At 49.0% G+C, this 25,461-nt stretch overlaps 2 protein-coding genes across 9 annotated transcripts in view; one reads left to right on the top strand and one right to left on the bottom strand.

Annotated features, from left to right (window-relative positions):
- Positions 1–25,461, top strand: part of RAB37 (RAB37, member RAS oncogene family) — a 78,330-nt gene that overhangs the window by 20,785 nt on the left and 32,084 nt on the right. The window lies entirely within an intron of this gene.
- CD300LF (CD300 molecule like family member f) lies at positions 2,607–24,199 on the bottom strand. Of its 7 annotated transcripts, none has more exons than XM_050764411.1 (7): positions 22,857–24,194; positions 13,134–13,472; positions 11,369–11,477; positions 6,661–6,773; positions 4,495–4,517; positions 4,028–4,165; positions 2,607–3,555 (listed from the first exon to the last, which is right to left on the bottom strand). In XM_050764411.1, the coding sequence occupies exons 1-7, from the start codon at positions 22,897–22,899 to the stop codon at positions 3,400–3,402; spliced, it is 921 nt and encodes a 306-aa protein (XP_050620368.1). In that variant the 5' UTR covers positions 22,900–24,194; the 3' UTR covers positions 2,607–3,399. The 7 variants fall into 7 exon arrangements, with proteins under 7 accessions (XP_050620368.1, XP_050620369.1, XP_050620370.1 ...); XM_050764412.1 differs by having other exon boundaries at positions 11,369–11,432; positions 22,857–24,193; XM_050764413.1 differs by lacking the exon at positions 22,857–24,194 and adding an exon at positions 13,861–14,691 and having other exon boundaries at positions 11,369–11,432.

The raw sequence follows: 25,461 nt of genomic DNA, 5'->3' as shown, positions 1-25,461 counted from the left end.
ATCAATCACCTGCCTTGGCCTTTCAAAGCACTGGGATTATAGACGTGAGCCACCATGCCCAACCTGTAGACACCTTTTTCCAAAGTTTGACTAAGGCAACTAAAATGGATCAGAATGGATCGGTCTTCCCATGCTGTTTCAAAACTCTTCAGCTCAGCCAGGTCACAACCTTCCTCCCAGCCCATGTCCACCATCCAGATGAAGGTAGAAGCAGCCCAATTCCTCCAACCAAGCCAAATTGAGCTAAATTCTAGTCTTCCCTGTGTGTCTAGCCTAATGTCAGAAGTTTCATGGCAATAATCTTGGCTGGGATCTATGATTGTATATTACCAGAAAAGATGAATTCCTTTCTATCCAACATAAGCATGTACTTATACGTTCTGGGTAGTGCTGGCTGCTTGAAATAAACTCTGAAATAAGTCCACTTCATGCACGATCGTTGAAATGGCACAGTGATGCTTTGGCCCCAAGGTCTTATATTATTACTTTTATTCTTATACCTTGACTTACTCTAATTTGGCTCTGTTTTGAGCTTTTCCATTTTAAGATCTCTCTGTGGGCGCTTCTTGCTCTGTAAATTTAAAACAGTCTATGTCAAAAACAGTCTCACTCTGACCTGACCAGCTTAGACGACTAGCTCAAGAATAGTTAAGCTTGCTTGGGCTCTGTGAAGTCCCCCAGGACAGAAAAGCCCTGGAGATTCCAGGGAATCATTTTTGAGGTCATGGGAGCAGGATCTCTCCACCAAGGTCACCAATGCCAGATATGTGCATAGCTATGAGGTGTCCATAGCTATGAGAAGTCAGGCAAACCCCAGGACACATTGATATGGACTGCTAAACATGCCCACAGCCTCCTACCCGCTGGGTCACCAGCCTGTGGTGCTCAGGCACAGCTCGTCGTCTCTTCCCAAGCCATGATGCCTTTCCCTGACACTTTATCCCCAACCCCTCCCTACAATCCACCTGTCCAACAAAATCAACCGAGGTGAAGTGATAGACATTTGTCCTCCAGCCAGGGAACATCGTAGTCCCTTATGTCTCCCCAGTTCTCAGGAGGGGAAAAAGGAGTCTTTCCACTTCACGCTTCTGGGCAGTCAATCCTGAAATTCCTTAGGCTGTTTGGCCCAGGACTTCCCTCCCAGAATGGTGAACACCGCTGCCTTTGCTCTGAGAGCTTGCCTTCTGCTCCAAATGCACTGCTTATTCATTGAGTCAACCAACAAACATTTGAGAACCCACCATGTGCCAGACAGTAACTAGGCACGGGGGATAGAAGAGTGAATGAGACAAAGTCCCCACTTAAGGCAGCACACTGCCTAGTGGAGATGGGGAAAATGATAAACATAGACCCCACTAAGTAAGTCACTTCACCCAAGGAAATAAAGCAGAGCAACGAGACAGAGAGAAATTGGAGGTGGGCTGCAGGGACCACTGCCCCTTAAGTGGCCAAGGAAGGCCTCTTCTAAGAGGTAACATTTAAGCTGAGATGTGATGATAAAAAGGAGCTAACTATTCGCCAATCTGCGGGAAGAGCATTCTGGAAAGGAGGAATAGCAAGTGCCAAGGCCCTAAGAAGGGAGCAAGCCTTATCTTGTTAGAAGGACAGAATAAAAGCCGGTGTGCATGGAGCAGAGCCTGTGAGAGACAGGGTGGATGGAGATGGGGGTGAAGGGGCAGCCAGCAGCCCATGGATCCCCTGAGAACTTGCAGGCTGGGAGAGAAACCACCAGAAGGCTATAAGCAGGGAGTAATCACATCTGTGTTTGGAAAAGATCACTCTGGTTGCTGGGAGGAGAATGGACTCCACTGCAGAGAATGAAAGAGGAAGACCAGGCAGGGAATGGTTGCTTGGGCTAGGCTGGTAACCACAGAAATGATGAGACATAGTGGGGTTCAGGGTACTTTCTGGAAGGAAGACTGTCAGGTTGCTAGAATAAAGATAGTAAGTCCAGGCAGGTGTGGTGGCTCACACCTGTAATCCCAGCACTTTGGGAGGTCGAGATAGGCAGATCACTTGAGGCCAGGAGTTCGAGACCAGCCTGGCCAACATGGTGAAACCTCATCTCTACTAAAAACACGAAGATTAGCCAGGCATAATGGCAGGTGCCTGTAGTTTCAGCTACTTGAGAGACTGAAGCAGGAGAATTGCTTGAACCTAGGAAGTGGAGGTTGCAGTGAGCTGAGATCTCACCACTGCACTCCAGCCTGGGGGACAGAGTGAGACTCCATCTCAAAAAAAAAAAAAAAAGATAGTAAGTCCAGCATCTGTAAATGCTCATGATCCCATGTACACACACACACACACACACACACACACACGTGCACATATACACTATCCTTCTTATACAAACAGTGCAGACTCCAGGCTCTGGTGTCAAATGTGCTCAAATTCCAACTCACCTGCTTACTTGCCATTAAACTTGGTTCAAGTCACTGAACCTCTCCATCCCTAGGGTTCCTCATCTGTAAAAAGGGGACAATAATAGAAGTGCCTCATGGTTGTTGTGAGGATTAAATTAGTTACTACATGGGAAGCATCTAGGGAAGGGCACCTGCCATGTACTGTATGAGTTTCCTGTTGCTGCTGTAACAAATTAGCACCAATTTCGTGGCTTATTAAAAACAACACAAATTTATTCTCCTGCAATTCTGGAGGCCAGAAGCTCAAGATCGGTTTCACTGGGTTCAAGTCAAGGCATGGGCAGGGCTGGTTTCTTTTGGAGGCTCCAGGCGGGGGAATCCGTTCCTTGCCTTTTCTGAAGGCTGCAGCATTCGTAGCCCCTGCTCACATCACACCCATGTCCACTTCCGTCATCACATTGTCTCTTCCTCTTTGACCTTCTGGCCTCCTTCTTATGAGGACCCTTGTGGTGATATTTTGGGCCCACCCGAATCAGCAAGAATAACCTTCCTATCTCAAAGTCTTTAACTTATATACATCTGCACTGTCCCTTTCTGCCACAGAAGGTAGCAGTCATAGGTTCTAAGGATTAGGACACAGATATCTTTGGGGGCCATTATTCAGCCCATGACATGTGGTAGGCAATAAATAAAGGTTCATTGTATTATGATAATGATACTTTACAATAATAATGATAGAATAATGATAATATTTTTATCATTATCATCTTTATCATTCCCATGAAAGCCCCAGAGCATATCCCTAGTCCCCTCCTCAGTTATGTAGGAGAGGAGGGGATGTTTAGAGAACCCCAACTCCTAGAAACCCCCTGAGACTTGGCCCCAAGTCCAGGCCAGAGCTGGGGGCAATGCTGGCTGATCAGGCAGAGGCACAAGTCCCCGGGGTTGGTCCTGATGAGGGGAGCAGGGCACAGATGGTCAATGAGGCAGGAGTGTGCTCACAGCCTGGGGTCCAAGAAGGAGCCTGGAGTGCAGGCTAAGGCCTCCTAATGATGCTGTATTCCGTGGGATCCTCAGGGCCTCCACTGGGGATGTGGCTACTGAGGGGGCCCATGTTGCAGTAGGTTGGCTCCTGATCCTCAGCAGCCAAGGTCAGAGATGCATAGGAAATGTCCTCCTTCGGGAAGGGAGCCTGCAGCAAAGGTGGGCGCCAGGTCAGAGAGGACAGCAGGAAGTGACAGTCACGGGGCAGAGGAGCCGTTGGAGGAGGCTAGTGGGGGTGGACCTTTCAGGGCTTCTGATCCCTCTCAAGCCCTCCAGCTTCCCCCCGACTCTGCCAAGCACCCTGAGCTTCAACCACAACAGAACAGATTGTCCCCTAACGCTGCACCAGGGCAGCACATTTCCTGTGGAATCCCAAGTCATTCGGCCTGTCTGGGACTCTGCTGCCCAGCGTGGGGACCATGTTTAGCCAGTCCCTGGGTCCCTGGGGCCGACTTGCCTGGGGGAGCTCCTAGGCGAGTCCTGCAGTGACTATGTCTTTGCCCCACACCCACCTCTTCTATGCCCACGTGAGCGGGAGAAAGCCCACCCTCCAATGGGGCACAACAGCAGGCCTGTGCCCCCCTACCCCAGCCTCACAGCAGCCCCCACGGAGGACGCACCATGGTGACATATTCCACTTCCACCTGGTCAGCCTGGGCAGAGAAGGAGAGCTTCGTGGTAGCCTTTCGTGGGGAGGTTCTGGTCAGCTGCTGGGTCAGGTCTGCATAGCAGAGGTCGCCCTCCAGGGGCTGCGGCACCTGGGACAGGGAACACAGGCTGGGGAGTCACAAGGTCTCTCTGTGGACACAGGTTCCTTTTCCGTGGTGGGACAAGAGCCTCTCTGCTTCCCTGGGTGCCCCTCTCCCAGTTCCTTCTGTGTCCCCACTTCTCAGGCTCCCGTACCCCTCAGCCCTCGTCCCCCTGGCTGCTTCCAGGCCCTCAGCCCCCAGACCCTGCAGGGGGCCATGAGGACGGGATACTTTGGCACAGGACTTATCTGATATTTTGGACCTTCTGGGAGATGGAAAATGAGGAAGGGGAAAGAAGCTGCCTGGTCTCTCTGGTCCAACCTTGGGGAGTATCTTACCTGCTCTGGGGACATCCCAGCCGCTAAAAGACAAACAACAATGAACAATTAGAAAGCCCATTCCCCAGACTCACAAGCACCCCCAGGTCTAGCCAAGAGAAATATGGAAGAAAAGAGGTGAATTAGGTCCAGGCTCAAAGACAGGGACCTGGTTCTAATTCTGACTCCTCAGATGACACACTCTGTGACACTGGTCACGTCACCTCTCTGACCTTTCCCTTCCCCACCTGAAAAAGAAGGACATCCCAGCCCCCTGCTCCCCACATCATAGAACTGTGCACTCAGCTGATCACGTGGCCCTGCCAGTCATCGGTCCCCAGGGAGTGAGTTTGCTTCTGCAGAATCCCGACTTGGCCTGGAATTCCACCATGTATCTCTACCCGATTCATCCTTCAGGGGTCAATTCAAAGTCATGCCTGCCTTCCGCAGCTACCCAGGCTGTCTAATCCCCCTCCCGGGCCCCCGAGGGGGCATGTGCTTTATGTCTGTCTCATCATCTTTATCCCACTGAATTCTAGTTAGTCCTCAGGTGGGCTGTAAGCTGCAGGATGGCCGGGCCTGTCCCTTCCTTACAACCTGGGTGCTTGGCTGTGCTGGGCAGGTGGTGTTCCATCAGTAAAAGTTGTCTGCAGAGACAGGCTTGCACCAAGCTGCCCCCCAACCCCAAGTAGAATGTATGAGCTGGGTCGGCACAGTAGGGACGGATTTTGTTTGGTTTGGTTTGGTTTGGTTTGGTTTGGTTTGGTGTGGTTTGGTTTTGAGATGGAGTTTCTCTCTTGTCGCCCATGCTGGAGTGCAATGGCACGATCTTGGCTCACTGCAACCTCCACCTTCCGGGTTCAAGCGATTCTCCTGCCTGAGCCTCACGAGTAGCTGGAACTACAGGCGCATGCCACCACATCTGGCCAATTTTTTGTATTTTTAGTAGAGAAGGAGTTTCACCACGTTGGCCAGGCTGGTCTCTAACTCCTGATCTCAAGTGATCCACCCGCCTCGGCCTCCCTAAGTGCTGAGATTATAGGCCTGAGCCACCGCATCCGGCGATTGGATTGGATTGTTTTTCCACTGGGATCGATTTTCAAGTGGTTGCTGGTCACTGTCTTCTTTCTCCCCTCCTGGGCCACCGCCCCCACATCCCTGCTCTAGGGACAACAAAGAAGTGGGGGGGTTTCCCCTGGTTTCAAAAGTCTAGATGCTGAAGAACACAGAAAGCACTTAGACCTTAGGTCATGGGAGAAAAAGTGATGAATAAGAGTCAGGCTCTAATTTTTAAAAAGTGTCACGGAAAACAAACTAACTAACAGAGAGTCAGGCTCCCCTCTTCCCAGGCGAAAGATTTCCCAGGCTGTGGGGAGGGAGAAGTGTTGGAGAGAACCCCATGAGAGCCAGGACCCAGCTGTTCTAGAAGGGGAAAGAGGTACAATTGTGTGAGAATGTGGAAGTGAAGCCAGACACAAAAGGGTTTAGCTGAGGCCAGGCCTCATGATCTGTGAGTGCAGGCTCCTGCGCCAAGAGGTTCCTCCCTGAAGGGCAAATGCACACAGGGCAAGTTCACACTGGGAAAGTCCAGTGGGCAGGGGAGGGACAGGAGGAAAGGCCATTCCAATTTCCTGATCAGACTTGGAGGGCAGTGTGTGTATGCGCGCGCGTGTAATGTGAGGAGTGCACACGCACTGTGGGATCCATGCAGTGTGCGTGCCCGTGATCGGGCATGTGTGTGTGCATGCACTGGTGTGTTTGTGTCTGTTTCTCCCTCCCCATTCCATGTCAGCTCAGTACCTCCTTGACAACCACACAGACCCGACTCTAGCATCTAGTCTAGACACCCCAGACTGGACCACCCACCTAAGACCATCGACACTTCTGCCACCAAGAGCCAATCCAGGAAAGAGAGAGGGAGGTGGATCAGAGAGAAGAGAAGGGGAAGGACAGAGATGCAGGGCAGGCGGCAAATGCCAAAACCTCCTGGGGCTCCCCTACAAGCTCCAGAGTGCCACCCAGCCGCCTCGCACTGCCAGCTGCCGAGGGCCTTTGGGACAGCGCCCTTTCCAGATTGTGCGGGTAATTCGCTTGGACCAGATAGCTCCCAGATGCCAATGCTGGCCATTGGCCACACCCCCAGCCACCCGGCCCAGTCTCAGCCCAGCCTCACCCAGGTCCTCTCACCTTTCTGCTGGCACTTCATTATCCTCCAAGCCAAGAGCGAGGCAGCCACCAAAAGCAGCAGCAATATGGTGAAGATGAGGGGCAGGAGGACGCTGAGCTTCAGGAGGTTGTGCCTAGAAACAATGGCAAGTGTCCCCTGCACCCCAGGCTCACCGTCTGCCTCTCAGCCCAATCCCTCCCACCCAGTAGCAGGGGAGGGCCGCACACCTGATGAGCTGCAGGCCTGTGGTTTGCAGCCCAGGAACCCTCACTCCTGGGGACCCTCAAAGATGGGTTTACAATGAGTACACACAGACACAAAGAAGGGAACGGAACAAGAGACACCAGGGCCTACTTGAGGATGGAAGATGAGAGGAAGGAGAGAATCAAAAAACTACAAACTACCTGTTGGATACTATACCTATTACCTGGGTGACAAAATAATCTGTACACAAAATCCCAGTGACATGCAGTTTACCTACATAACAAACCTGTACACAAAATCCCAGTGACATGCAGTTTACCTATATAACAAACCTGTACATGTACCCCTAAAGCTAAAACAAAAGTTTAAAAATTTAAGAATTTTAGCAAAAGATAGTTGTTTTTATTTTTTGTTTGTTTTTGAGACAGAGTCTCACTCTGTCACCCAGGCTGAAGTGCAGTGGCACGATCTCAGCTCACTGCAACTTCCACCTCCCAGGTTCAAGAGATTCTCCTGCCTCAGCCTCCCAAGAAGCTGGGATTACAGGTGCCCACCACCATGCCTTGCTAATTTTTGTATTGTTAGTAGAGACAGGATTTCACCATGTAGACCAGGCTGGTCTCGAACTCCTGACCTCAAGTGATCCACCCGCCTCGGCCTCCCAAAGTGCTGGAATTACAGCCGTGAGCCGTGGCGTCCCAAAGTGCTGGAATTACAGCCGTGAGCCGTGGCGTCCGGCCTTAACAAAAGATAGTTTTTAAAAAGAGAAAGGGGTTCCGTGAGTGGTTTTAATGTGTCTAGAAGCCTAACAGAAAGTGTAGGGCAGCAGACTCCTGAAACACCTCCTGCTTCTACACCTGCCCTCTCTACTGGGTTGAATAGCGTCCTCTTCCCCTCCAAATTCACATCCACTCAGACCCGTGAATGTGACCTATTTGTGGATGTAATCAAGTTAAGATGAGGTCATACTTGATTAGCATGGGCCCTGATCCAGCGACTGGTGTCCTTACAAGAGGGAAATTTGGACACATAAACACACAGGAAGAAGACCATGAGATGACAGAGACAGGGATCAGAGTGATGCCACCACAAGCCCGGAGGATCGCAGGCGCCCACCAGCAGCTGGAACAGAGGCATAAGACAGACGCTCCCTTTGAGCCCCAGGGCGGAAATGACCCTGGCGACACCTTAATTTCCAATTCCTGGCCTCCTTAGCTGTGAGAACGTATTTATTTTGCTTTGAGCCACTCGTAACGGCAGCCACAGGACACTGACAGGCCCTACTGTAGTGGATCATCGCCACAGCAGCCGGAGGAGCCTGTGAACCCAATGTCAGCACACGCCCCTCCCTTGCTCAAAATTCTGCAACAGGCCAGGCACGGTGGCTCATACCTGTAATCCCAGCACCTTAGAAGGCTGAAGTAGGCAGATCACTTGAGGTCAGGAGTTCGAGACCAGCCTGACCAACATGGTGAAACTCCGTCTCTACCAAAAAATACAAAAATTATCCGGGTGGGGTGGCATGCGTCTGTAGTCCCAGCTACTTGGGAGGCTGAGGTGGGAGAATTGCTTGAACCCAGGAGGCGGAGGTTGCAGTGAGCTGAGATCATGCCACTGCACTCCAGCCTGGTCGACAGAGCAAGACCGTGTCTCAAAAAACAAATAAACAAATAAATAAATTAAATTAAATTAAATAAATAAATCCAGTAACAGCCCCATTTCAGTCCATGAAAATGGCCAGGGCTGACAATGGCCTCCACTCCTGCCTACGTCTCACCCCTGCCTGCTTCACTCCAGCCTCACTTCCTGCTGCTCCTCAAATACTCCAGGCACACCCCCACCTTAAGGACCTTATTCCAGTAGCATTTTTCTCCAGGAACATACTCCCTCCAGAGCTCTGCTTGGCTCACTCTCTCACCTCTTCCAGTCTTTGCTCAAGAATCACTCTCTCGACCACGTGCAGTGGCTCACACCTGTATTCCCAGCACTTTGGGAGGCCGAGGCGGGCAGATCACATGAGGCCGGGAGTTCGAGACCAGCCTGGCCAACATGGCAAAACCCCGTCTCTACTAATAATACAAAATATTAGCCGGGCATGGTGGTGCGCATCTATAATCCCAGCTACTCCCAGCTGCTTGGGAGGCTGAGGCAGGAGAATCGCTTGAACCCAGGAGGCAGAGGTTGCAGTGAGCCGAGATCCTGACACTGCACTCCAGCATGGGTGACAAAGTGAGACTCCATCTCAAAACAAACAAACAACGACAAAAGAAAACTGTTGTGGGCTGGGCTGGATTGTACACCACCACCCCCAACCCCAATCCATATGTTGAAGTCCCACCCTCTAGTATCTCAGAATGTGATTGTATTTGAAAACAGGATCCTTAAAGAGGTGATTGAGGTTAAATGAGGTCACTGAGGTGGGCCCTAATCCATTATGACTGGTGTCATTAGAAGAGATCAGGACACAGACATGCGCAGAGGGACGACCATGTGAAGACATCGGAAGAAGACAGCCATCTACAAGCTGAGAGGGCTCAGAAGAAACCAACCTCGTGGACACCTTGATCTCAGACTTTTAGCCTCCAGAATTGTGAGAAAATAAATGTTTGTGATTTAAGCCCCCATTCTGTGGTATTTTGTTAGGGGCAACCCAAGCAAACTAATACAAGGACTGTCTCATTCATCACTGGATGTGCAGAAATTTGAAGAAGAAATTCATCAATCAATTAATTGTGTCAACCCTATGTGGTTACACTAATTAGCTCTAGATTGTAAGTACCTCGAGGGCAGGCATTTTGATTATTTGGTCCATTCTTGTACCATTTTTAATTCCCTTAAACAGTGACAGGCTAGAGTGAGTGCTCAAGAGTTATGTGTTCAATAAATGAGTGAATAAACCTTGTCATGCTAATCAAAGGCCCTAATTGGGTACTTACATATGGCTTCAATTCATAAAATAATTTTTTAAAAAATCTTAACTATTACTTATTTGAAGCAGTTTGATAGAAAATAAACTTTCAAATCAGAGAGCATCCTGTATTGATTTGCTTAGGAAAAAGAAAAATAGGGACAAAGCGAGGTGGCTCATGCTTGTAATCTCAGCACTTTGGGAGGCTAAGGTGGGCATATCACTTGAGGACAGGAGTTGGAGACCAGCTTGGCCAACATAGCAAAACTCTATCGCTACTAAAAATTGGCTGGGCATGGTGGCTCACACCTGTAGTCCCAGCTACTCGGGAAGCTGAGGCACAAGAATCACATGAACCCGGGAGGCAGAGGTTGCAGTGAGCTGAGATCATACTACTGCATTCCAGCCTCGGCAACAGAGTGAGAATCAGTCTTAAAAAAAACCAATTAGCTGGGCGAGGTGGCAGGCAACTGTAGTCTCCGAGTTACTCAGGAGACTGAGGCATGAGAATCGCTTGAATATGAGAGGCAGAGGTTGCAGTGAGCCAAGATGGCACCATGCACTCATCTGAGCTACAAAGCAAGACTCTGTCTAAAAAGAAAAAAGAAAAAGAAAACCTTAAAAAGTTTAATTAAAAAGAAAAAAAACAGAAGGCAATGGGAGAGGGGCAGTAGAAGGATCTCGGGTGGTCAGAATACCAGGGACCTCACACAGGGATTTTGTGGCAAGGTCCCAGCAATAGGAGACCTTGACACTTGGTGGACCTAAAAACAAAGTCAAGAGGGCCAGGGAAAGTGAAAGGAGGAAATGAAAGGGGACGTTCCACTTCTAGAAAGCCCAGCTGACTGCAAGTGGTTGGCCAGGGCACTAAGAGGCGTGACCCAAGCTATGGTGTAGAGCCCAGAGACTTCCATCCAAGCGCCAGTGCCACTCGTCACTGAGGAAGGGACTGAGGCTCGGTTCCTTCTTCTGTAGAATGGGAACATTTATATCTGCCCCTTCTTCCACATGAGGTGGGTAGGAAAGGTCAAAGAAAACAAAGTAAGGCACAGGAAAGCCTTTTGTGAACTGCCAGGTGCTCCAGAGATGTGAGAAACTATCGGCATCACTGTTCTTGCCATAACAGTAATCACAGGAAAATTAAAGGAAACAGGACTTCCCCAAGCCCTGCTTTCCTTGTCCTCCCAGAAGTTGGACCCAAGAGCCATCCCTGCAGCTCCATGACCCCACGGCCCACTCACATGAGCCACACCGTCCTCACTGACTGCCAACTCATCCGTCGCCCACACTAAGCTCTGCGCTCCACAGGGACCGTCCATGTCTGGATCCCCTGAGCTCAGCACGGTGCAGCCAGGTCGAAGTTATTATAACACAGTAAAAGTGGGGTGAATGAATGAACCTACAAACAGCACTGAGCTGCAGAATGAAGGATGTGTGGAGACTGAAAGGACACCGTGTGGTCTGACAGCAAGTGGGAAGGGCTCCCAGCTTCCTCATCCTCACCAAGGAGCATGCAGGTCCCAGACAAAGCTCAGGCTGGAAACTGGGACTTCGAAGAGTTCTCCATTGGAGGAGTTTGGGCCAAGTAGTCCACAGGGGAACCAGAGTTGGTTTACCTCTTGTCCAAGTGGTGGCCAGTCAGAGTTGGGGAGTTGCTGGTTTCTTCCGGGGTGACTGGTGCTGTGAATGTAGTGGAGATAGACGTGGTGGGGGCAGCAGTTGACGCTGTAGGTGATGCTTGGTGTATAGACCAGATCACAGAAGACCCTGCCCATGAGCCCACCCACAGCTCTGCACGCGGCTCTGAGCCTGGGCGGGGGTCTGGACTGCTACTATGGGAAGGGGCTGCAGCCTGGACTGCTCATGTCTCCCTGGCTTCTAGGAGACTCCAGAGGCTCCTGGGGCTGGGCAGGGTCCAGGGAGGATGCTGAGCAGGCCCTGGGAGGGTTAGAGGGGGTTGGGAAGAGCCTAAGGGCAGCTGGAGATCAGCTGAACTTGAGCAACCCTGCTGCTTAGGACAGCGCCTTGGCCAATCTCCACCCCAGCCCTGTTTATCCATCAACAACAGGAGCAGAGTGGGAACTTGCACAGTGACCCTAGATTTGTGACATCAAAGATCAGGACCAGCCCTGAAAGAAATCATAATATTCAGGAAGAACCTTGACTTTGGGCAAGTTACAAAGCTTCAGTGATGGCGATGCCCCCTTCTGAGGGGTATTGTTAGGACTCATTGAGACAATGCACGTTCAGCACTTTGCAAACTAAAACATGCCCCAGAGGCTCCAGGTGCAGCATGGGGCCCTGAGGACTGTGGTGCTCCCTCCATGCCACAAGGGCCCTCGAGCTAGTGCTGCTCATCTTCTGAGGGACAGCAGAATAAGCCCAACAAATAAACGCATGCAAACCAAGGCACTGGGAACCCTGAGCCGACCCTCCCAGGAGTGTCTGCATTCTAGAAGGAAATAGGAAGAGAACATCATTAAGTCTACATGCACAAATGGCTCATGGTGAGATGTCAGGGACCAGAAATGCAGCTGTTTGACTGTGAAGACCTTTCTGGACTTGGGAATTAGACGCCAGCACCCCAACTATGCTGAGCCTCTTTTTCCCCCAAGTTAAATGTGGAATGGGAGGTGGCAACAGCAGCTGTGAAGCCCCAGCCCAGAACTCCACCAAAAGCAGGACACACCTGGGCACCAGAGGTCTCCAAAAAGCAATGGCAAGGATTGAGGTCACTGGGTACCATGGGAAGGCATCCCTTTGGCCCATGGGCTGAAACTGGGACCATCACCTTGTCCTCAGGCACTGAGCTGGGCAGAGGTAAAAAAATGTGCCTAGAAAGTCTTGATTCCCGGCCGGGCGCAGTGGCTCACGCCTGTAATCCCAGCACTTTGGGAGGCTGAGGCGGGCGGATCACGAGGTCAGGAGATCGAGACCATCCTGGCTAACACGGTGAAATCCCGTCTCTACTGAAAATACAAAAAAAAAAATTAGCCGGGCGAGGTGGCGGGCGCCTGTAGTCCCAGCTATTTGGGAGACTGAGGCAGGAGAATGGCGTGAACCCGGGAGGCGGAGCTTGCAGTGAGCAGAGATCAGGCCACTGCACTCCAGCCTGGGGAACAGAGCGAGACTCCGTCTCAAAAAAAAAAAAAAAAAAAAAAGAAAGTCTTAATTCCCATCGTGGAGGGAGCCCTGGGAGCCATGGGGGCATTGAAAAGAGGCCCTGCTCCCCCAATCCCAGGTGGTCAGTTAGGGTTCTATGAGAATCAGGACTCAAGTGATAGATCACTCAGTGACAATTAAGTCACTTGAGTAGGACCTCAGAGACCGGGACAGAGCAGGCCCTGAGAGACACACACACAGATATACACTCCCTCTTACCTGGGTCAATGATCACTTGAACTGTGACCCCAAGGTCAGTTCCAGTTCTCTCAATTCCACACCAGTAAGTGTCAGCATCAGTTTGCATGAGATCCTCCATGGTCACAGTGAATGTGTGGTTTTTCTGATTGTCCTTGATGGACACCCGGTCCCTCTTCACCTCCTGCTCCGATCCAGTGGTTTTAACAAGGATCTTGCAGCCATACCAAGTAGCTCCTCGACACCACCATTTCAAGTAGGTCTCCCAGCCTGAGTTGTAAACACACTGCACCATCAACGAGCCCCGCTCCGGGCCATTCACTGTCATTGGACCACTGATGTCAGTGGCAATGGAGTAGCCTGGAAAACACAAATTCATGTGCTGTCACCTCTACCCCAAGGGCAGGGCCACAGCTTTCTGTTTAGGGAATAGTTCCCAAATCCAAAGTTTCACAGGTTAAATAACAGTCAAGGAAGAAATACACCTTCCACAGACAAAACTTTTGTCCTTCAGTTTTCCACTGGGTCAAAGTCACCAGGAAAATCACTGAATAGCACAACAACAGATCCCCAAAAAAATTAAAATATTGGCACTAAGCAATAATAGCTTCCTGCAGTTCACCCCTCTCTCCACCCTACAGCCAAGGTAATCTGTATATTTCAAGGAATATCCTTTTGCAGCCATCTTTGTGTTAGACCGGTCTGGTGGAGAGGAAATACCAGAAAACCCATTTCCACAGGGTCTTACCTTGACTCTTAGCACTGATGACCCTCATGAGGTGGAGCTGAGGCAGCCACATCAGATGGCTGTGGAGAGGCTATCCCGGTGGTCCTAATGATTTCTAGTGGTTTTGGAATAAACCAACCTGGATGAATGCCTTTGAAGTTGACCAAAACAGCAACGGCAACTGGTCTCCATGTGCTATGGGATCCATACAACACAGATCCCACTTTCTTCAATGAATTGCTTTGACCCCTTTGTCAAATTGCAAATTTATGGATTTCCCATTCTGTTCCACTGATCTATTTGCCTACCTTTCTGTCAATCCTACACTCTCCTGATTACTATCACCTTGTAGAAAGGCAAGTATTATAGACAGTAAAGCAGTGTTTGCTTTCTTTCTTTTTTTTTTTTTTTTTTTTTTTTTTTGAGACAGGCTCTCACTGTATCGCCCGGGCTGGAGTGCAGTGGCACAGTCATGGCTCAATTATGGCTCACTGAAGCCTTCACCTCCCAGGCTTAATTGATCCTCCCACTTCAGCCTCCCGAGTAGCTGGGACTACAGACACATGGCTCCACGCCTGGCTAATTTTTGTAGTTTTAGTAGAAACAGGATTTTGCCATGTTGTCCAGGCTGGTCTCGAACTCCTGGGCTCAAGCGATCCACCCATCTTAGCCTCACAAAGTGCTGGGATTACAGGCAGGAGCCACAATACCTGGCCTGCATTTTCTTAAAATATATGTTTTCCTTCAAAATCATGTCCTTTGCAGCAACATGGATGTGGCTGGAGGCCATTATCCTAAGTGAATTAACGCAGAAACAGAAAACCAAATACCACATGTCCTCACTTAGAAGTGGGAGCAGGCCGGGCGCGGTGGCTCAAGCCTGTAATCCCAGCACTTTGGGAGGCCGAGACGGGCGGATCACGAGGTCAGGAGATCGAGACCATCCTGGCTAACACGGTGAAACCCCGTCTCTATTAAGAAATACAAAAAAAACTAGCTGGGCGAGGTGGCGGGCGCCTGTAGTCCCAGCTACTCGGGAGGCTGAGGCCGGAGAATGGCGTGAACCCGGGAGGCGGAGCTTGCAGTGAGCTGAGATCCGGCCACTGCACTCCAGCCTGGGTGACAGAGCGAGACTCCGTCTCAAAAACAAAAACAAAAACAAAAAAAAAAAAAGAAGTGGGAGCAAAACATTGGTTACACATGGACATAAAGATGGGAACAACAGACAGAGGAGGGAAGCAGGCAAGAACAAAACAGAGGAGGGAAGGGAGCAAGCACTGGAAAAAACTACCGATTGGGTACTGTGTTCACTATCTGGGTGACAGGTTTGATTGAGGCTCAAACCTCAGCATCATGCAATATATCCAAACCTGCACAGATACCCCCTGAACCTAAAATTTAAAAATTGTTTAAAGGAAAAAAAAAAAAAAATATATATATATATATATATAAAGAACATATATATATATATGTTCTTTTTGTTCTTTCTCTCATATTCTCACCTTTGAAAGATTCCAGATACAGGGAAATATTTTTTTTTTTTTTTTTTTTTGAGACGGAGTCTTGCTCTGTCGCCCAGGCTGGAGTGCAGTGGCCGGATCTCAGCTCACTGCAAGCTCTGCCTCCCGGGTTCAAGCCATTCTCCTGCCTCAGCTTCCCGAGTAGCTGGGACTACAGGCGCCCGCCACCTCGCCCGGCTAGTTTTTTGTATTTTTTAGTAGAGACGGGGTTTCACCGTGTTAGGCAGGATGGTCTCGATCTCCTGACGTTGTGATCCACCCGTCTCAGCCTCCCAAAGTGCTGGGATTACAGGCTTGAGCCACCGCGCCCGGCGATACAGGGAAATATTTCTTTACTTAAAAAAAAAAAAAAGGCCCGGCTGGGTGGCTCACACCTGTAATCCCTGCACTTTGGAAAGCAGGCAGATTACCTGAGATTGGGAGTTCGAGACCAGCCTGACCAACATGGAGAAACGCCGTCTCTACTAAACATACAAAAATTAGCCAAGCGTGGGTGGCGCATGCCTGTAATCCCAGCTACTCGGGAGCTGAGGCAAGAGAATTGCTTGAACCCAGGAGGTGGAGGTTGTAGTGAGTCAAGATGGCGCCATTGCACTCCAGCCTGGGCAACAAGAGCAAAACTCTGTCTCAAAAAAATAATAAATAAATAAAACTAAACAAAACTAAACTAAACAAAAACCCAGCACTTCAAGCACAACAACAAATGCCACAGACATAGGGCCTCAGTGTCAGAGAGACCGTGGGAAGGGGTGAGGACCACGGCAGCCTGGACTGGAGAGCAGAGGATCCATGGGAAGGCACAGCCCTCCTTCCACTCCAGCCTGGGTCCTGGGGAAAGAAGTGGGCTCTGTGACAAGAACACACAATGGGGAAAGGACAGTCTCTTCAATAAATGGTTCTGGGAAAACTGGAGATCCACATGCAGAAGAATGAAGCCGGACCTTTATCTCACAACATATACAAAAATCAACTCACAATAGAGAAGACATAAATGTAAGACCTGAAACTTAAAGCTCTCAGAAAAAAACCTAAGGGAAAAGCTCCACAACATTGGTCTGGGCAATGATGTCTTGGAGAGGACGCCAAAAGCACGGGCAACAAAAGCAAAACTAGACAAATGGGATTCACAAAACCAAAGAGCTTCTGCACAGCAAAGGAAACAATCAAGAGAATGAAGCAACAGCCTACAGACCGAGAGAAAATATTTGCAAAACATACATCTGATGAAGAGCCAATATCCAAAATACATAAGGAACTCAAATCAATAATAAGAAAACAAATAATCTAATTAAAAACTGGGCAAGGAATCTGACCAGATATTTCTCAAAAGAAGAGCTATAAATGGGCAACAGATCTATTTTTAAATACTCAGCATCTCTAATCACCAGAAAAATACAAACTAAAACCAAAAGAGGGTCAGGCACAGTACTCACACCTGTAATTCCAGCACTTTGGGAGGCCAAGGTGGGTGGATCATCTGAAGTCAGGAGTTTGAGACCAGCCTAGGCAACATGGTGAAATGCTGTCTCTACTAAAAATACAAAAATTAACCAGGCGTGGTGGCATGCACCTGTAATCCCAGCTACTCGGGAGGCTGAGGCGGGAGAATCACCTGAGAATCACCTGAACCTGGGAGGCAGAGGTTGCAGTGAGCCAAGATCGTGCCACTGCACTCCAGCCTGGGCAACAGAGTGAGACTCCATCTCAGAAAAAGAAAAAAAAAAGAATTAAAAAGGGTATGTGACTGTATATCCTGCACTTATTAAAAAGTTAATAAACCATGAATAAGATAAAAGGATATAATAATAAAAGGATATTTAAACAATGTTATGCCAATGGAATAAACAAATTCCTAGAAAAAAATTATACAGGCCAGGCACTGTGAGAGGCCAAGGCAGGTGGATCAACTGAAGTCAGGAGTTCAAGACCAGCCTGGCCAACATGGTGAAACTCTGTCTCTACTAAAAATACAAAAATTAGCCTGGCGTGGTGGCACACACCTGTAGCCCCAGATACTTGGGAGGCTGAGGCAGGAGAATTGCTTGAACCCAGGAGGTGGAGGTTGCAGTGAGCCAAGATCGCACCACTGCACTCCAGCCTGAGCAACAGAACAAGACTCCATCTCAAAAAAAAAGAAAAAAGAGAAAGAAAGAAAAGAAAAAAAAATACAATATGCTAAAATCAGCACAAAAGAAATAGAAAACCTGAATAATTCCACAGCTATTATATTTAAATAAGTCAAATCCCTTGTTTAAAACTTCTGCCAAAATAAAACTCCAGACCTATACAGCTTCAATGGAAATATTTACCAAACACGTAAGGAAGAATAATGTCTATTTTATAGATAATTTTGCAGAGCATAGAAAAAGAAGACGAAATCCCAAATCCATTTCACGAGACTAACATAATCTTGATGCCAAAACCTGACAAGGGCAGAGCAAGAAAGTATCGTAGGCAAATATCACTCATTAACATAAATGCAAAAGCCTGAAACAAAAAATCAGCATACGGAATCTGGTGATACATAAACAGGATGAAACATTATCACCAAGTTGGGTTTATGCCAAACACCCAAAATGGTTTTTAACATTAGAAAATCAATAAGGAGACAGGCGCGGTGGCTCATGCCTGTAATCCCAGCACTTTGGGAAGCCGAGGTGGGCAGATCATAGGTCAGGAGATCCAGACCATCCTGGCTAACACGGTGAAACGCCGTCTCTACTAAAAATACAAAAAAAATTAGCCGGCGTGGTGGCAGGTGCCTGTAGTCCCAGCTACTCGGGAGGCTGAGGCAGGAGAATGGCGTGAACCCAGGAGGTAGAGCTTGCGGTGAGCTGAGATCGTGCCACTGCACTCCAGCCTGGGCGACAGAGAGAGACTCCATCTCAAAAAAAAAAAAAGAAAAGAAAAGAAAAGAAAAAAGAAAATCAATAAGGAGGCTAGGCACGGTGGCTCACGCCTGCAATCCCAGCACTTTGGGAGTCTGAGGAGGGCAGATCACGAGGCCAAGAGATCAAGACCATCCTGGCTAACATGGTGAAACCCCGTCTCTACTAAAAATACATAAAATTAGCTGGGCGTAGTGTCATGCCCCTGTAGTCCTAGCTACTTGGGAGGATGAGTGAGGCAAGAGAATCGCTTGAACCCAGGAGCCAGAGGTTGCAGTGAACCAAGATCACACCACTGCACTCCAGCCTGGAGACAGAGCAAGACTCTGTCTCAAGTAAAAAAAAAAGAAAGAAAGAAAAAAATCAATAAGGGTAATACGCCGTATTAACAGAGTCAAGGAGAAAAATCATGTGATCATCTTAGTAGATGCAGAGAAGTACCTGATAGGAATTGACACTCATTCATGATTTTTAAAAAACTCTTAGCAAACTGAGAGAACTACCTTTATCTGATAAAGATTGTCTATCAAAAACCTCAGCAAGCACCACACTTAGTGCGAGACATTCATATGTACTTTATAATAATTTGTTAACATGGATATTGATGTTTTATGCACTTTTTTGTACATTTGATTTTCTACAATTAAAAAGACTTTTAGGTCACCATAAACCAAGAGCCAAATTATTCTTTTTTTTTTTTTTTTTTGAGATGGAGTCTTGCTTTGTCACCCATCACCCAGGCTGGAGTGCAGTGGTATGAACATGGGTCACTGCAGCCTCAACCTCCTGGGCTCAAGTGATCCTCTTGCCATAACCTCTTCTGTAGCTGGGACGACAGGACCACAGGCGTGCACCACCATACCAGGTTAATTTTTTTTTTTTGGAGAGACAAGGTCTCACTTTGTTGTCCAGGCTGGTCTCAAACTCCTGGACTCAACCGTTCCACCTGCCTCAGACTCACAAAGTGCTGGGATTACAGGCGTGAACCATCATGCACCACCAGCCAAATTATTCTTAACAGTGAAATACTATAGGCATTCCTATTGAAATCATAAACAAAACATGAATTCCCAATATATATAATAACATGATTCCAGAAGTTCTTTTTTGTTTGTTTGTTTTTTTGAGATGGAGTCTCGCTCTATCGCCCAGGCTGGAGTGCAGTAGTGCAATCTCAGCTCACTGCAAGCTCCACCTCCTGGGTTCATGCCATTCTCCTGCCTCAGCCTCCTGAGTAGCTGGGACTACAGGCACCTGCCACCACGCCTGGCTAATTTTTTGTACTTTTGGTAGAGACGGGGTTTCACCATAGCCAGGATGGTTCGATCTCCTGACCTTGTGATCCACCTGCCTCAGCCTCCCAAAGTGCTGGGATTACAGGCGTAAACCACCACGCCCTGCCTGGAAGTTTTTTTTTTTTTTTTTTTTTTTTTTTTTTGAGACGGAGTCTCGCTCTGTCGCCCAGGCTGGAGTGCAGTGGCCGGATCTCAGCTCACTGCAAGCTCCGCCTCCCGGGTTCACGCCATTCTCCTGCCTCAGCCTCCCGAGTAGCTGGGACTACAGGCGCCCACCACCTCGCCCGGCTAGTTTTTTGTATTTTTTATTAGAGACGGGGTTTCACCGTGTTAGCCAGGATGGTCTCGATCTCCTGACCTCGTGATCCACCCGTCTCAGCCTCCCAAAGTGCTGGGATTACAGGCTTGAGCCACCCGCCCCCTGGCAAGGTTCTTTTTTTTTTTTTAATCAATATAGGAAGATAAGGAAAAACATAAAATTTATAATTATCGCCCAGGCTGGAGCGCGGTGGCTCAAGCCTGTAATCCCAGCACTTTGGAGGCCGAGACGGGCGGTTCACGCCAGGTCAGGAGATCGAGACCATCCTGGCTGGGAACACGGTGAAACCCCGTCTCTATTAAGAAATACAAAAAACTAGCCGGGGAGGTGGCGGGCGCCTGTTAGTCCCAGCTACTCAGGAGGCTGAGGCCTGAGAATGGCGTAAACCCGGGAGGCAGAGCTTGCAGTGAGCTGAGATACCGGCCACTGCACTCCAGCCTGGGTGACAGAGCGAGACTCCGTCTCAAAAAAAAAAAAAAAAAAAAAAATTTATAATTATCAAAAGGGAAATGAAAAGTTAGAGAAAATTTTTAAATTTTAAATGAAAAAGTATTTTAACTCATAATTGAATTTAATGCAGTGGCTAAATAAACTATAAACATGTAAAAATCAATGGCTTTCCTATAAACCAGTAAGAAATAATTGGAAAATAAAGTAGAAAAGTGCTCATTTACATTAGCAATAAAAGTGTATTAAGTTCCTAGGAATAACTTTAACAGAAACAATAAAGACTTGTAGGAAAAAAGCACAATGAGGCCAGGTGCGGTGGCTCATGTCTGTAATCCCGACACTTTGGGAGGCCAAGGTGGGTGGATCACTTGAGGTCAGGAGTTCGAGACCAGCCTGATCAACATGGTAAAACCCCATCTCTACTAAAAATACAAAAAAAAAAAAAAAAAATTAGCCAGGCATGGTGGTACACCTGTAATCCCAGCTACCTGGGAGACTGAGGCAGAAGAATCACTTGAATCCAGGAGGCAGAAGTTGCAGTGAGCCGAGATCACGCCACTGCACTCCAGCCTGGGTGACAGAGCGAGAGTCTGTCTCAAAAAAAAAAAAAATCTCTTCCTTGCCAGGCATGGTGGCCTATGCCTTTAATCCGAGCAACTCATGAGGCCGAGGCAGGAGGATCACTTGAGCCCAGGAGTTGAGGCTGCAGTGAGCTATGATCATGCCACCGTACTCCAGCATAGGCAACAGACTGAGACCGCAACTCAAAAAAACAAAAACAAAAACAAACCTTCTTTTCTCACAGAAAACGAACTTCCTGATGGGTTTTTTTTTTTCTTGGGTGTTTTAAAACAACGAATTATTTAGAAGAGGTAAGCAGGGTAAGCGCACTTGCTAATTGTAGGTGGAAGTTCTGCGGGAGAGGCTGGCAAGAGCTGATGCACGAAGGCTCACAGCGGTATCTGGGCTCCGTGTTGGCGCCCACAGCTCAGTCTGCTGGCTTTTCTGCCCGCTTCAGACAGGTCCCAAACCACTCCTGCCCCCAACACGACTCTCACATCTGCTCGCTACCAAATTCTCCCATTTCCAGATGTCAGAAAAAAAGCAGCCACACCTGTCCTGGTCACTGTGCCAATGCATTTCATAACATCTCACCCAAAGTCTGCCTTCTCCACTTACACGCTGAGACTTGGGGTCAAGTGTCGATGAGCCACTCCCTGCTCTGCCTTTACCAGTCTAGCTGTCCTGGATAAGTCACTTTCTTCCCCAAGACCTTTTCTCCAATCTGCCCCACCAGGCTCTTCCGAAGCATGTGGCCAAGCCATGCTGACCTCCCTCTTCCTCAGACATGCCCAGGCCAAGCTCATTCCCACACAAGAGCCCTCGTATCTGCTGTTCCCTGTGCCTGGAAAACTGGTCCCGATCCTGTGTCTGATCCTTCTCCTCCTTCTTTTTCCAAGGTCTCGGCTCGGACAGACATCTGGGACCCTCTTCAGGGGGGTTGTTTCAGCCCACCTGACTTAAAGATCCCCCCACCTGGGTCCCACTGTAACAAATCATCTTGTTCTGTTTTCCTCACAGTACTTATCACTTCTCACTTCTTGAAATTATTTTTTTTTTTTCTTTCTTTCTTTCTTTCTTTTTTTGAGACAGAGTCTCGCTTTGTCACCCAGGCTGGAAGGCAGTGGTGTGATTACAGCTCACTGCAGCCTCCAACTCCTGGGCTCAAGTGATCCTCATGCCCCAGCCTCCGGCCTCCCAAGTAGCTGAGACCACAGGCGCATGCCACCATGCCCGACTAACTTTTGTACTTTTTGTAGAGACAGGGTTTCACCGTGTTACCCAAGCAGGTCTAGAATCCCTGAGCTCAAGCAATCAGCCTCCCAAAGTGCTGGGATTACAGGTATGAGCCTCCTTGCCTGGCCTCCTTTCATTTTTAATCAAAATTCTACACACCAACTTCAGGTATCTCCCACCCTCTGGCTCTGCCCACATCTCTGTCCCTCCTCTCCTCTACTTCCCTGCCTGGCTTATCTCCTCTCAACCTTTCCCGTCCCTCAGCAACTTCTACTATTTCCTTCTGCCCCAAATGCCTAGAACCACCACTCCCTCTCTGCCCAGCAAACTCCCTCTTCCCTCCTTTCAGAGCCCTCCAACCTCACCTCTTCCTTGACGCCTGCCCTTGCTCAGAACACCTCCACGCAGGTGACGGACCACCCAGTCCAGGATCAGGCACTTGCCTGCTCTCCTGAGCAGCCTGTGTTCCTCCTCTGCTTTTCCCTGGCCAGCAGGGCCTACGGTCTGTCCATTTCACACCATCAGCCCCTGGGGGTCAGGAATTCTGCCTTACACTGGCTTCATTATGAAGGAATGCCCTGTATTCCTGCCTTGGCAACAGAAACGCTGGGTGAGTGGGTACGTGGAGGAGACGCACAAGGCTCATGCCATTAAGAACACCTTCTGGCCGGGTCCCTTCTTCCCTCTATCAGCCACCTCCTCCTGCTGGCTAAGCTTCTCCCAAGAGGACAGACCCAGGCCCACTCACCTGAGAGCCAGAAAAGGAGGGGGTAGAGCATCAGCAGGGGCATCTTCTCTTCAGATGGGTCCCCCTTCCCCTCGGTGGAGCCTGGCAGCAGGAACAAGCTACAGACTGTGCTCCATCTCCCAGCCTTCTGCTGGCGTTCACTCTCGCCCTTGAACTTCCTCCTTCAGTCACTTCCCATGGGTAAATGAGACTAAAAGAGGAAGGAGGTGGTTGGTCGGGCACGGTGGCTCAGGCCTGTAATCCCAGCACTTTGGGAGGCCAAGGCGGGCGGATCACAAGGTAAGGAATTCAAGATCAGCCTGGTCAACATAGTGAAATCCCAACTCTACTAAAACTACAAAAATTAGCCAGGTGTGGTGGCACACACCTGTAGTCCCAGCTACTCGGGAGGCTGAGGCAGAAGAATCGCTTGAACCTGGGAGATGGAGGTTGCAGTGAGCCAAGACCACGTCACTGCACTCCAGCCTGGGCGACAGAGCAAGACTCTGTCTCAAAAAAAAAAAAAAAAAAAAAAAAAAAAAGAGGAAGGAGGTGGAAACTGTGAAATTTCGAGACAGTTAGCAATGCAAGGTGTCATAGCGATCATAAGCTTCTGAGAAATACCTCTCTGTCCACAGCCCCATGGGTTCTCTAAGAAGAGAATTTGGTGGCTCCTCTGTCACGTGGAAACCTGCAGACATAGACCACTGGGTCTGGCCAGCCCTTATCCAATCCTCCAAACCTGGTGGGTTGGCTGGGGGCAGGGGCACGTGGCTCTACCAGAGAGCCACGGCTGATAGATACAATGTCCTAAACCTGGAGCTTCAAGTGTAGCCAGATGCTTGGGAGCCCAGAAGGCCAGAAGTTCAAGAGGATTGAGGGGCACTTGGGGCCAAAGTCAGAAAGCCAGAGGAGAGATTCCAGACCAAAGGTTGGAAGGCAGGTATGAGGAGACTGATTGGGTATCCAACCCTAGACTACAAGGCCAGGTGTGGTGGCTCACATCTGTAATCTCTGCACTTTAGGAGGCTGAGACAGAAAGATCACTTGAGGCTGGGAGTTCAAGACCAGCCTGGCCAACGTGGCAAGGCTTCATCTACACACACACACACACACACACACACACACACACAAATGGCCAGGTGTGGTGGCTCATGCCTGTAATCCCAACACTTTGAGAGGCCAAGGTAGGCAGATCACTCCAAGTCAGGAGTTAGAGACCAGCCTGGCTAACATGGTGAAACCCCATCTCTACTAAAAAATACAAAAATTAGCTGGGCATGGTGGGACACACCTGTAATCCCAGTGACTCGGGAAGCTGAGGCAGGAGAATCACTAGAACCCAGGAGGCAGAGATTGCAGTGAACCAAGATCACACCACTGCACTCCAGCCTAGGCAACAGAGCAAGACTCTGTCTCAATAATAATAATAATAATAATAATAATAATAATAATAATTAGTTCTGCATAGTAACATACGCCTGTAGTCCAAGCAGTCTGGGAGGCTAAGGCCTGAGGATCACTTGAGCCCAAGAGGTCGAAGCTGCAGTGAGCTATGATTGAGCCACTGTACTGTACTCCAGCCTGGGCCAGGGATACCTGCATCTGCTGGAATCTCCCAGAAACCTGTCCATTGTACCAGGGGGTCTACCTGAGGAAACCAGTTCATTGCTCAGGACTATTACCCCCTCGCTCTACCCCCCACCTTATAACTATTTGTTGAAGGAAGGAAGGAAGGAAGGAAGGAAGGAAGGAAGGAAGGAAGGAAGGAAGGAAGGACCAGTTTTGTGCCTCACTCTCCTCCTTCTGACAATCATGCCCATCCCCCATCTCTCCTTTCCCAACAAGATCCCAGCAGGTCACTAGGGTGGGGACTGGGGATATAAAAGGATTAGGAAGGGCCAGGCTCAGTGGCTCACACTTGTAATCCCAGCACTTTAGGAGGCCGAGGCAGGTGGATCACCTGAGGTCAGGAGTTTGAGATCAGCCAACATGGCGAAACTCCGTCTCTACTAAAAATACAAAAATTAGCCGGGCGTGGTGGTGGGTACCTGTAATCCCAGCTACTCAGGAGGCTGAAGCAGGAGAATCACTGAACACAGGAGGTAGAAGTTGCAGTGAGCTGGGATCGTGCCACTGCACTACAGCCTGGGCATCAAGAGTGAAACTCCGTCTCAAAATAAAGAAATAAATAAAAATAAATAAAAGGATTAGACCTTTCTCACCTTCTGCACCTGAAGCCACTTTTGCCGTGTGTCACATACACCCTGTGACATCTTGACAAGGGAGTGAGTCTCAAAGAGGGACGCAACCCCCTCACACCCTAATCAGGAATGAGTGGGTGTACAGGAGGGTTATTTGCACAGAAAACCACAGCAGCTGATAAACCATGACTTTTCCAGGACGTGGCCAGAGATGGCCTCTCGCTTTACATATCTGCAGACCATAAAGTAGGTCAAGAATTTGGGGTGAGGGCTCAGCCAGCACTTTGGTCCCTGCTGCATGTCAATAGGTCCTCTGCCTGGGGCACCATGCAGACACACAGAGAGCAATCAGCCTTCCGCAGTAGGGAAGCCATTGGCTTCCAGGAAAAAAGACCAGGAATTAAGCAGAATGGGGGAAGCCC

Source organism: Macaca thibetana, chromosome 16 (genome assembly GCF_024542745.1).
Source record: "Macaca thibetana thibetana isolate TM-01 chromosome 16, ASM2454274v1, whole genome shotgun sequence".
In the NCBI taxonomy this organism is placed as follows: domain Eukaryota; kingdom Metazoa; phylum Chordata; class Mammalia; order Primates; family Cercopithecidae; genus Macaca; species Macaca thibetana.
The sequence above is the reverse complement of the archived record's forward strand: the minus strand, read 5'-3'. Positions and strand labels throughout refer to the sequence as shown.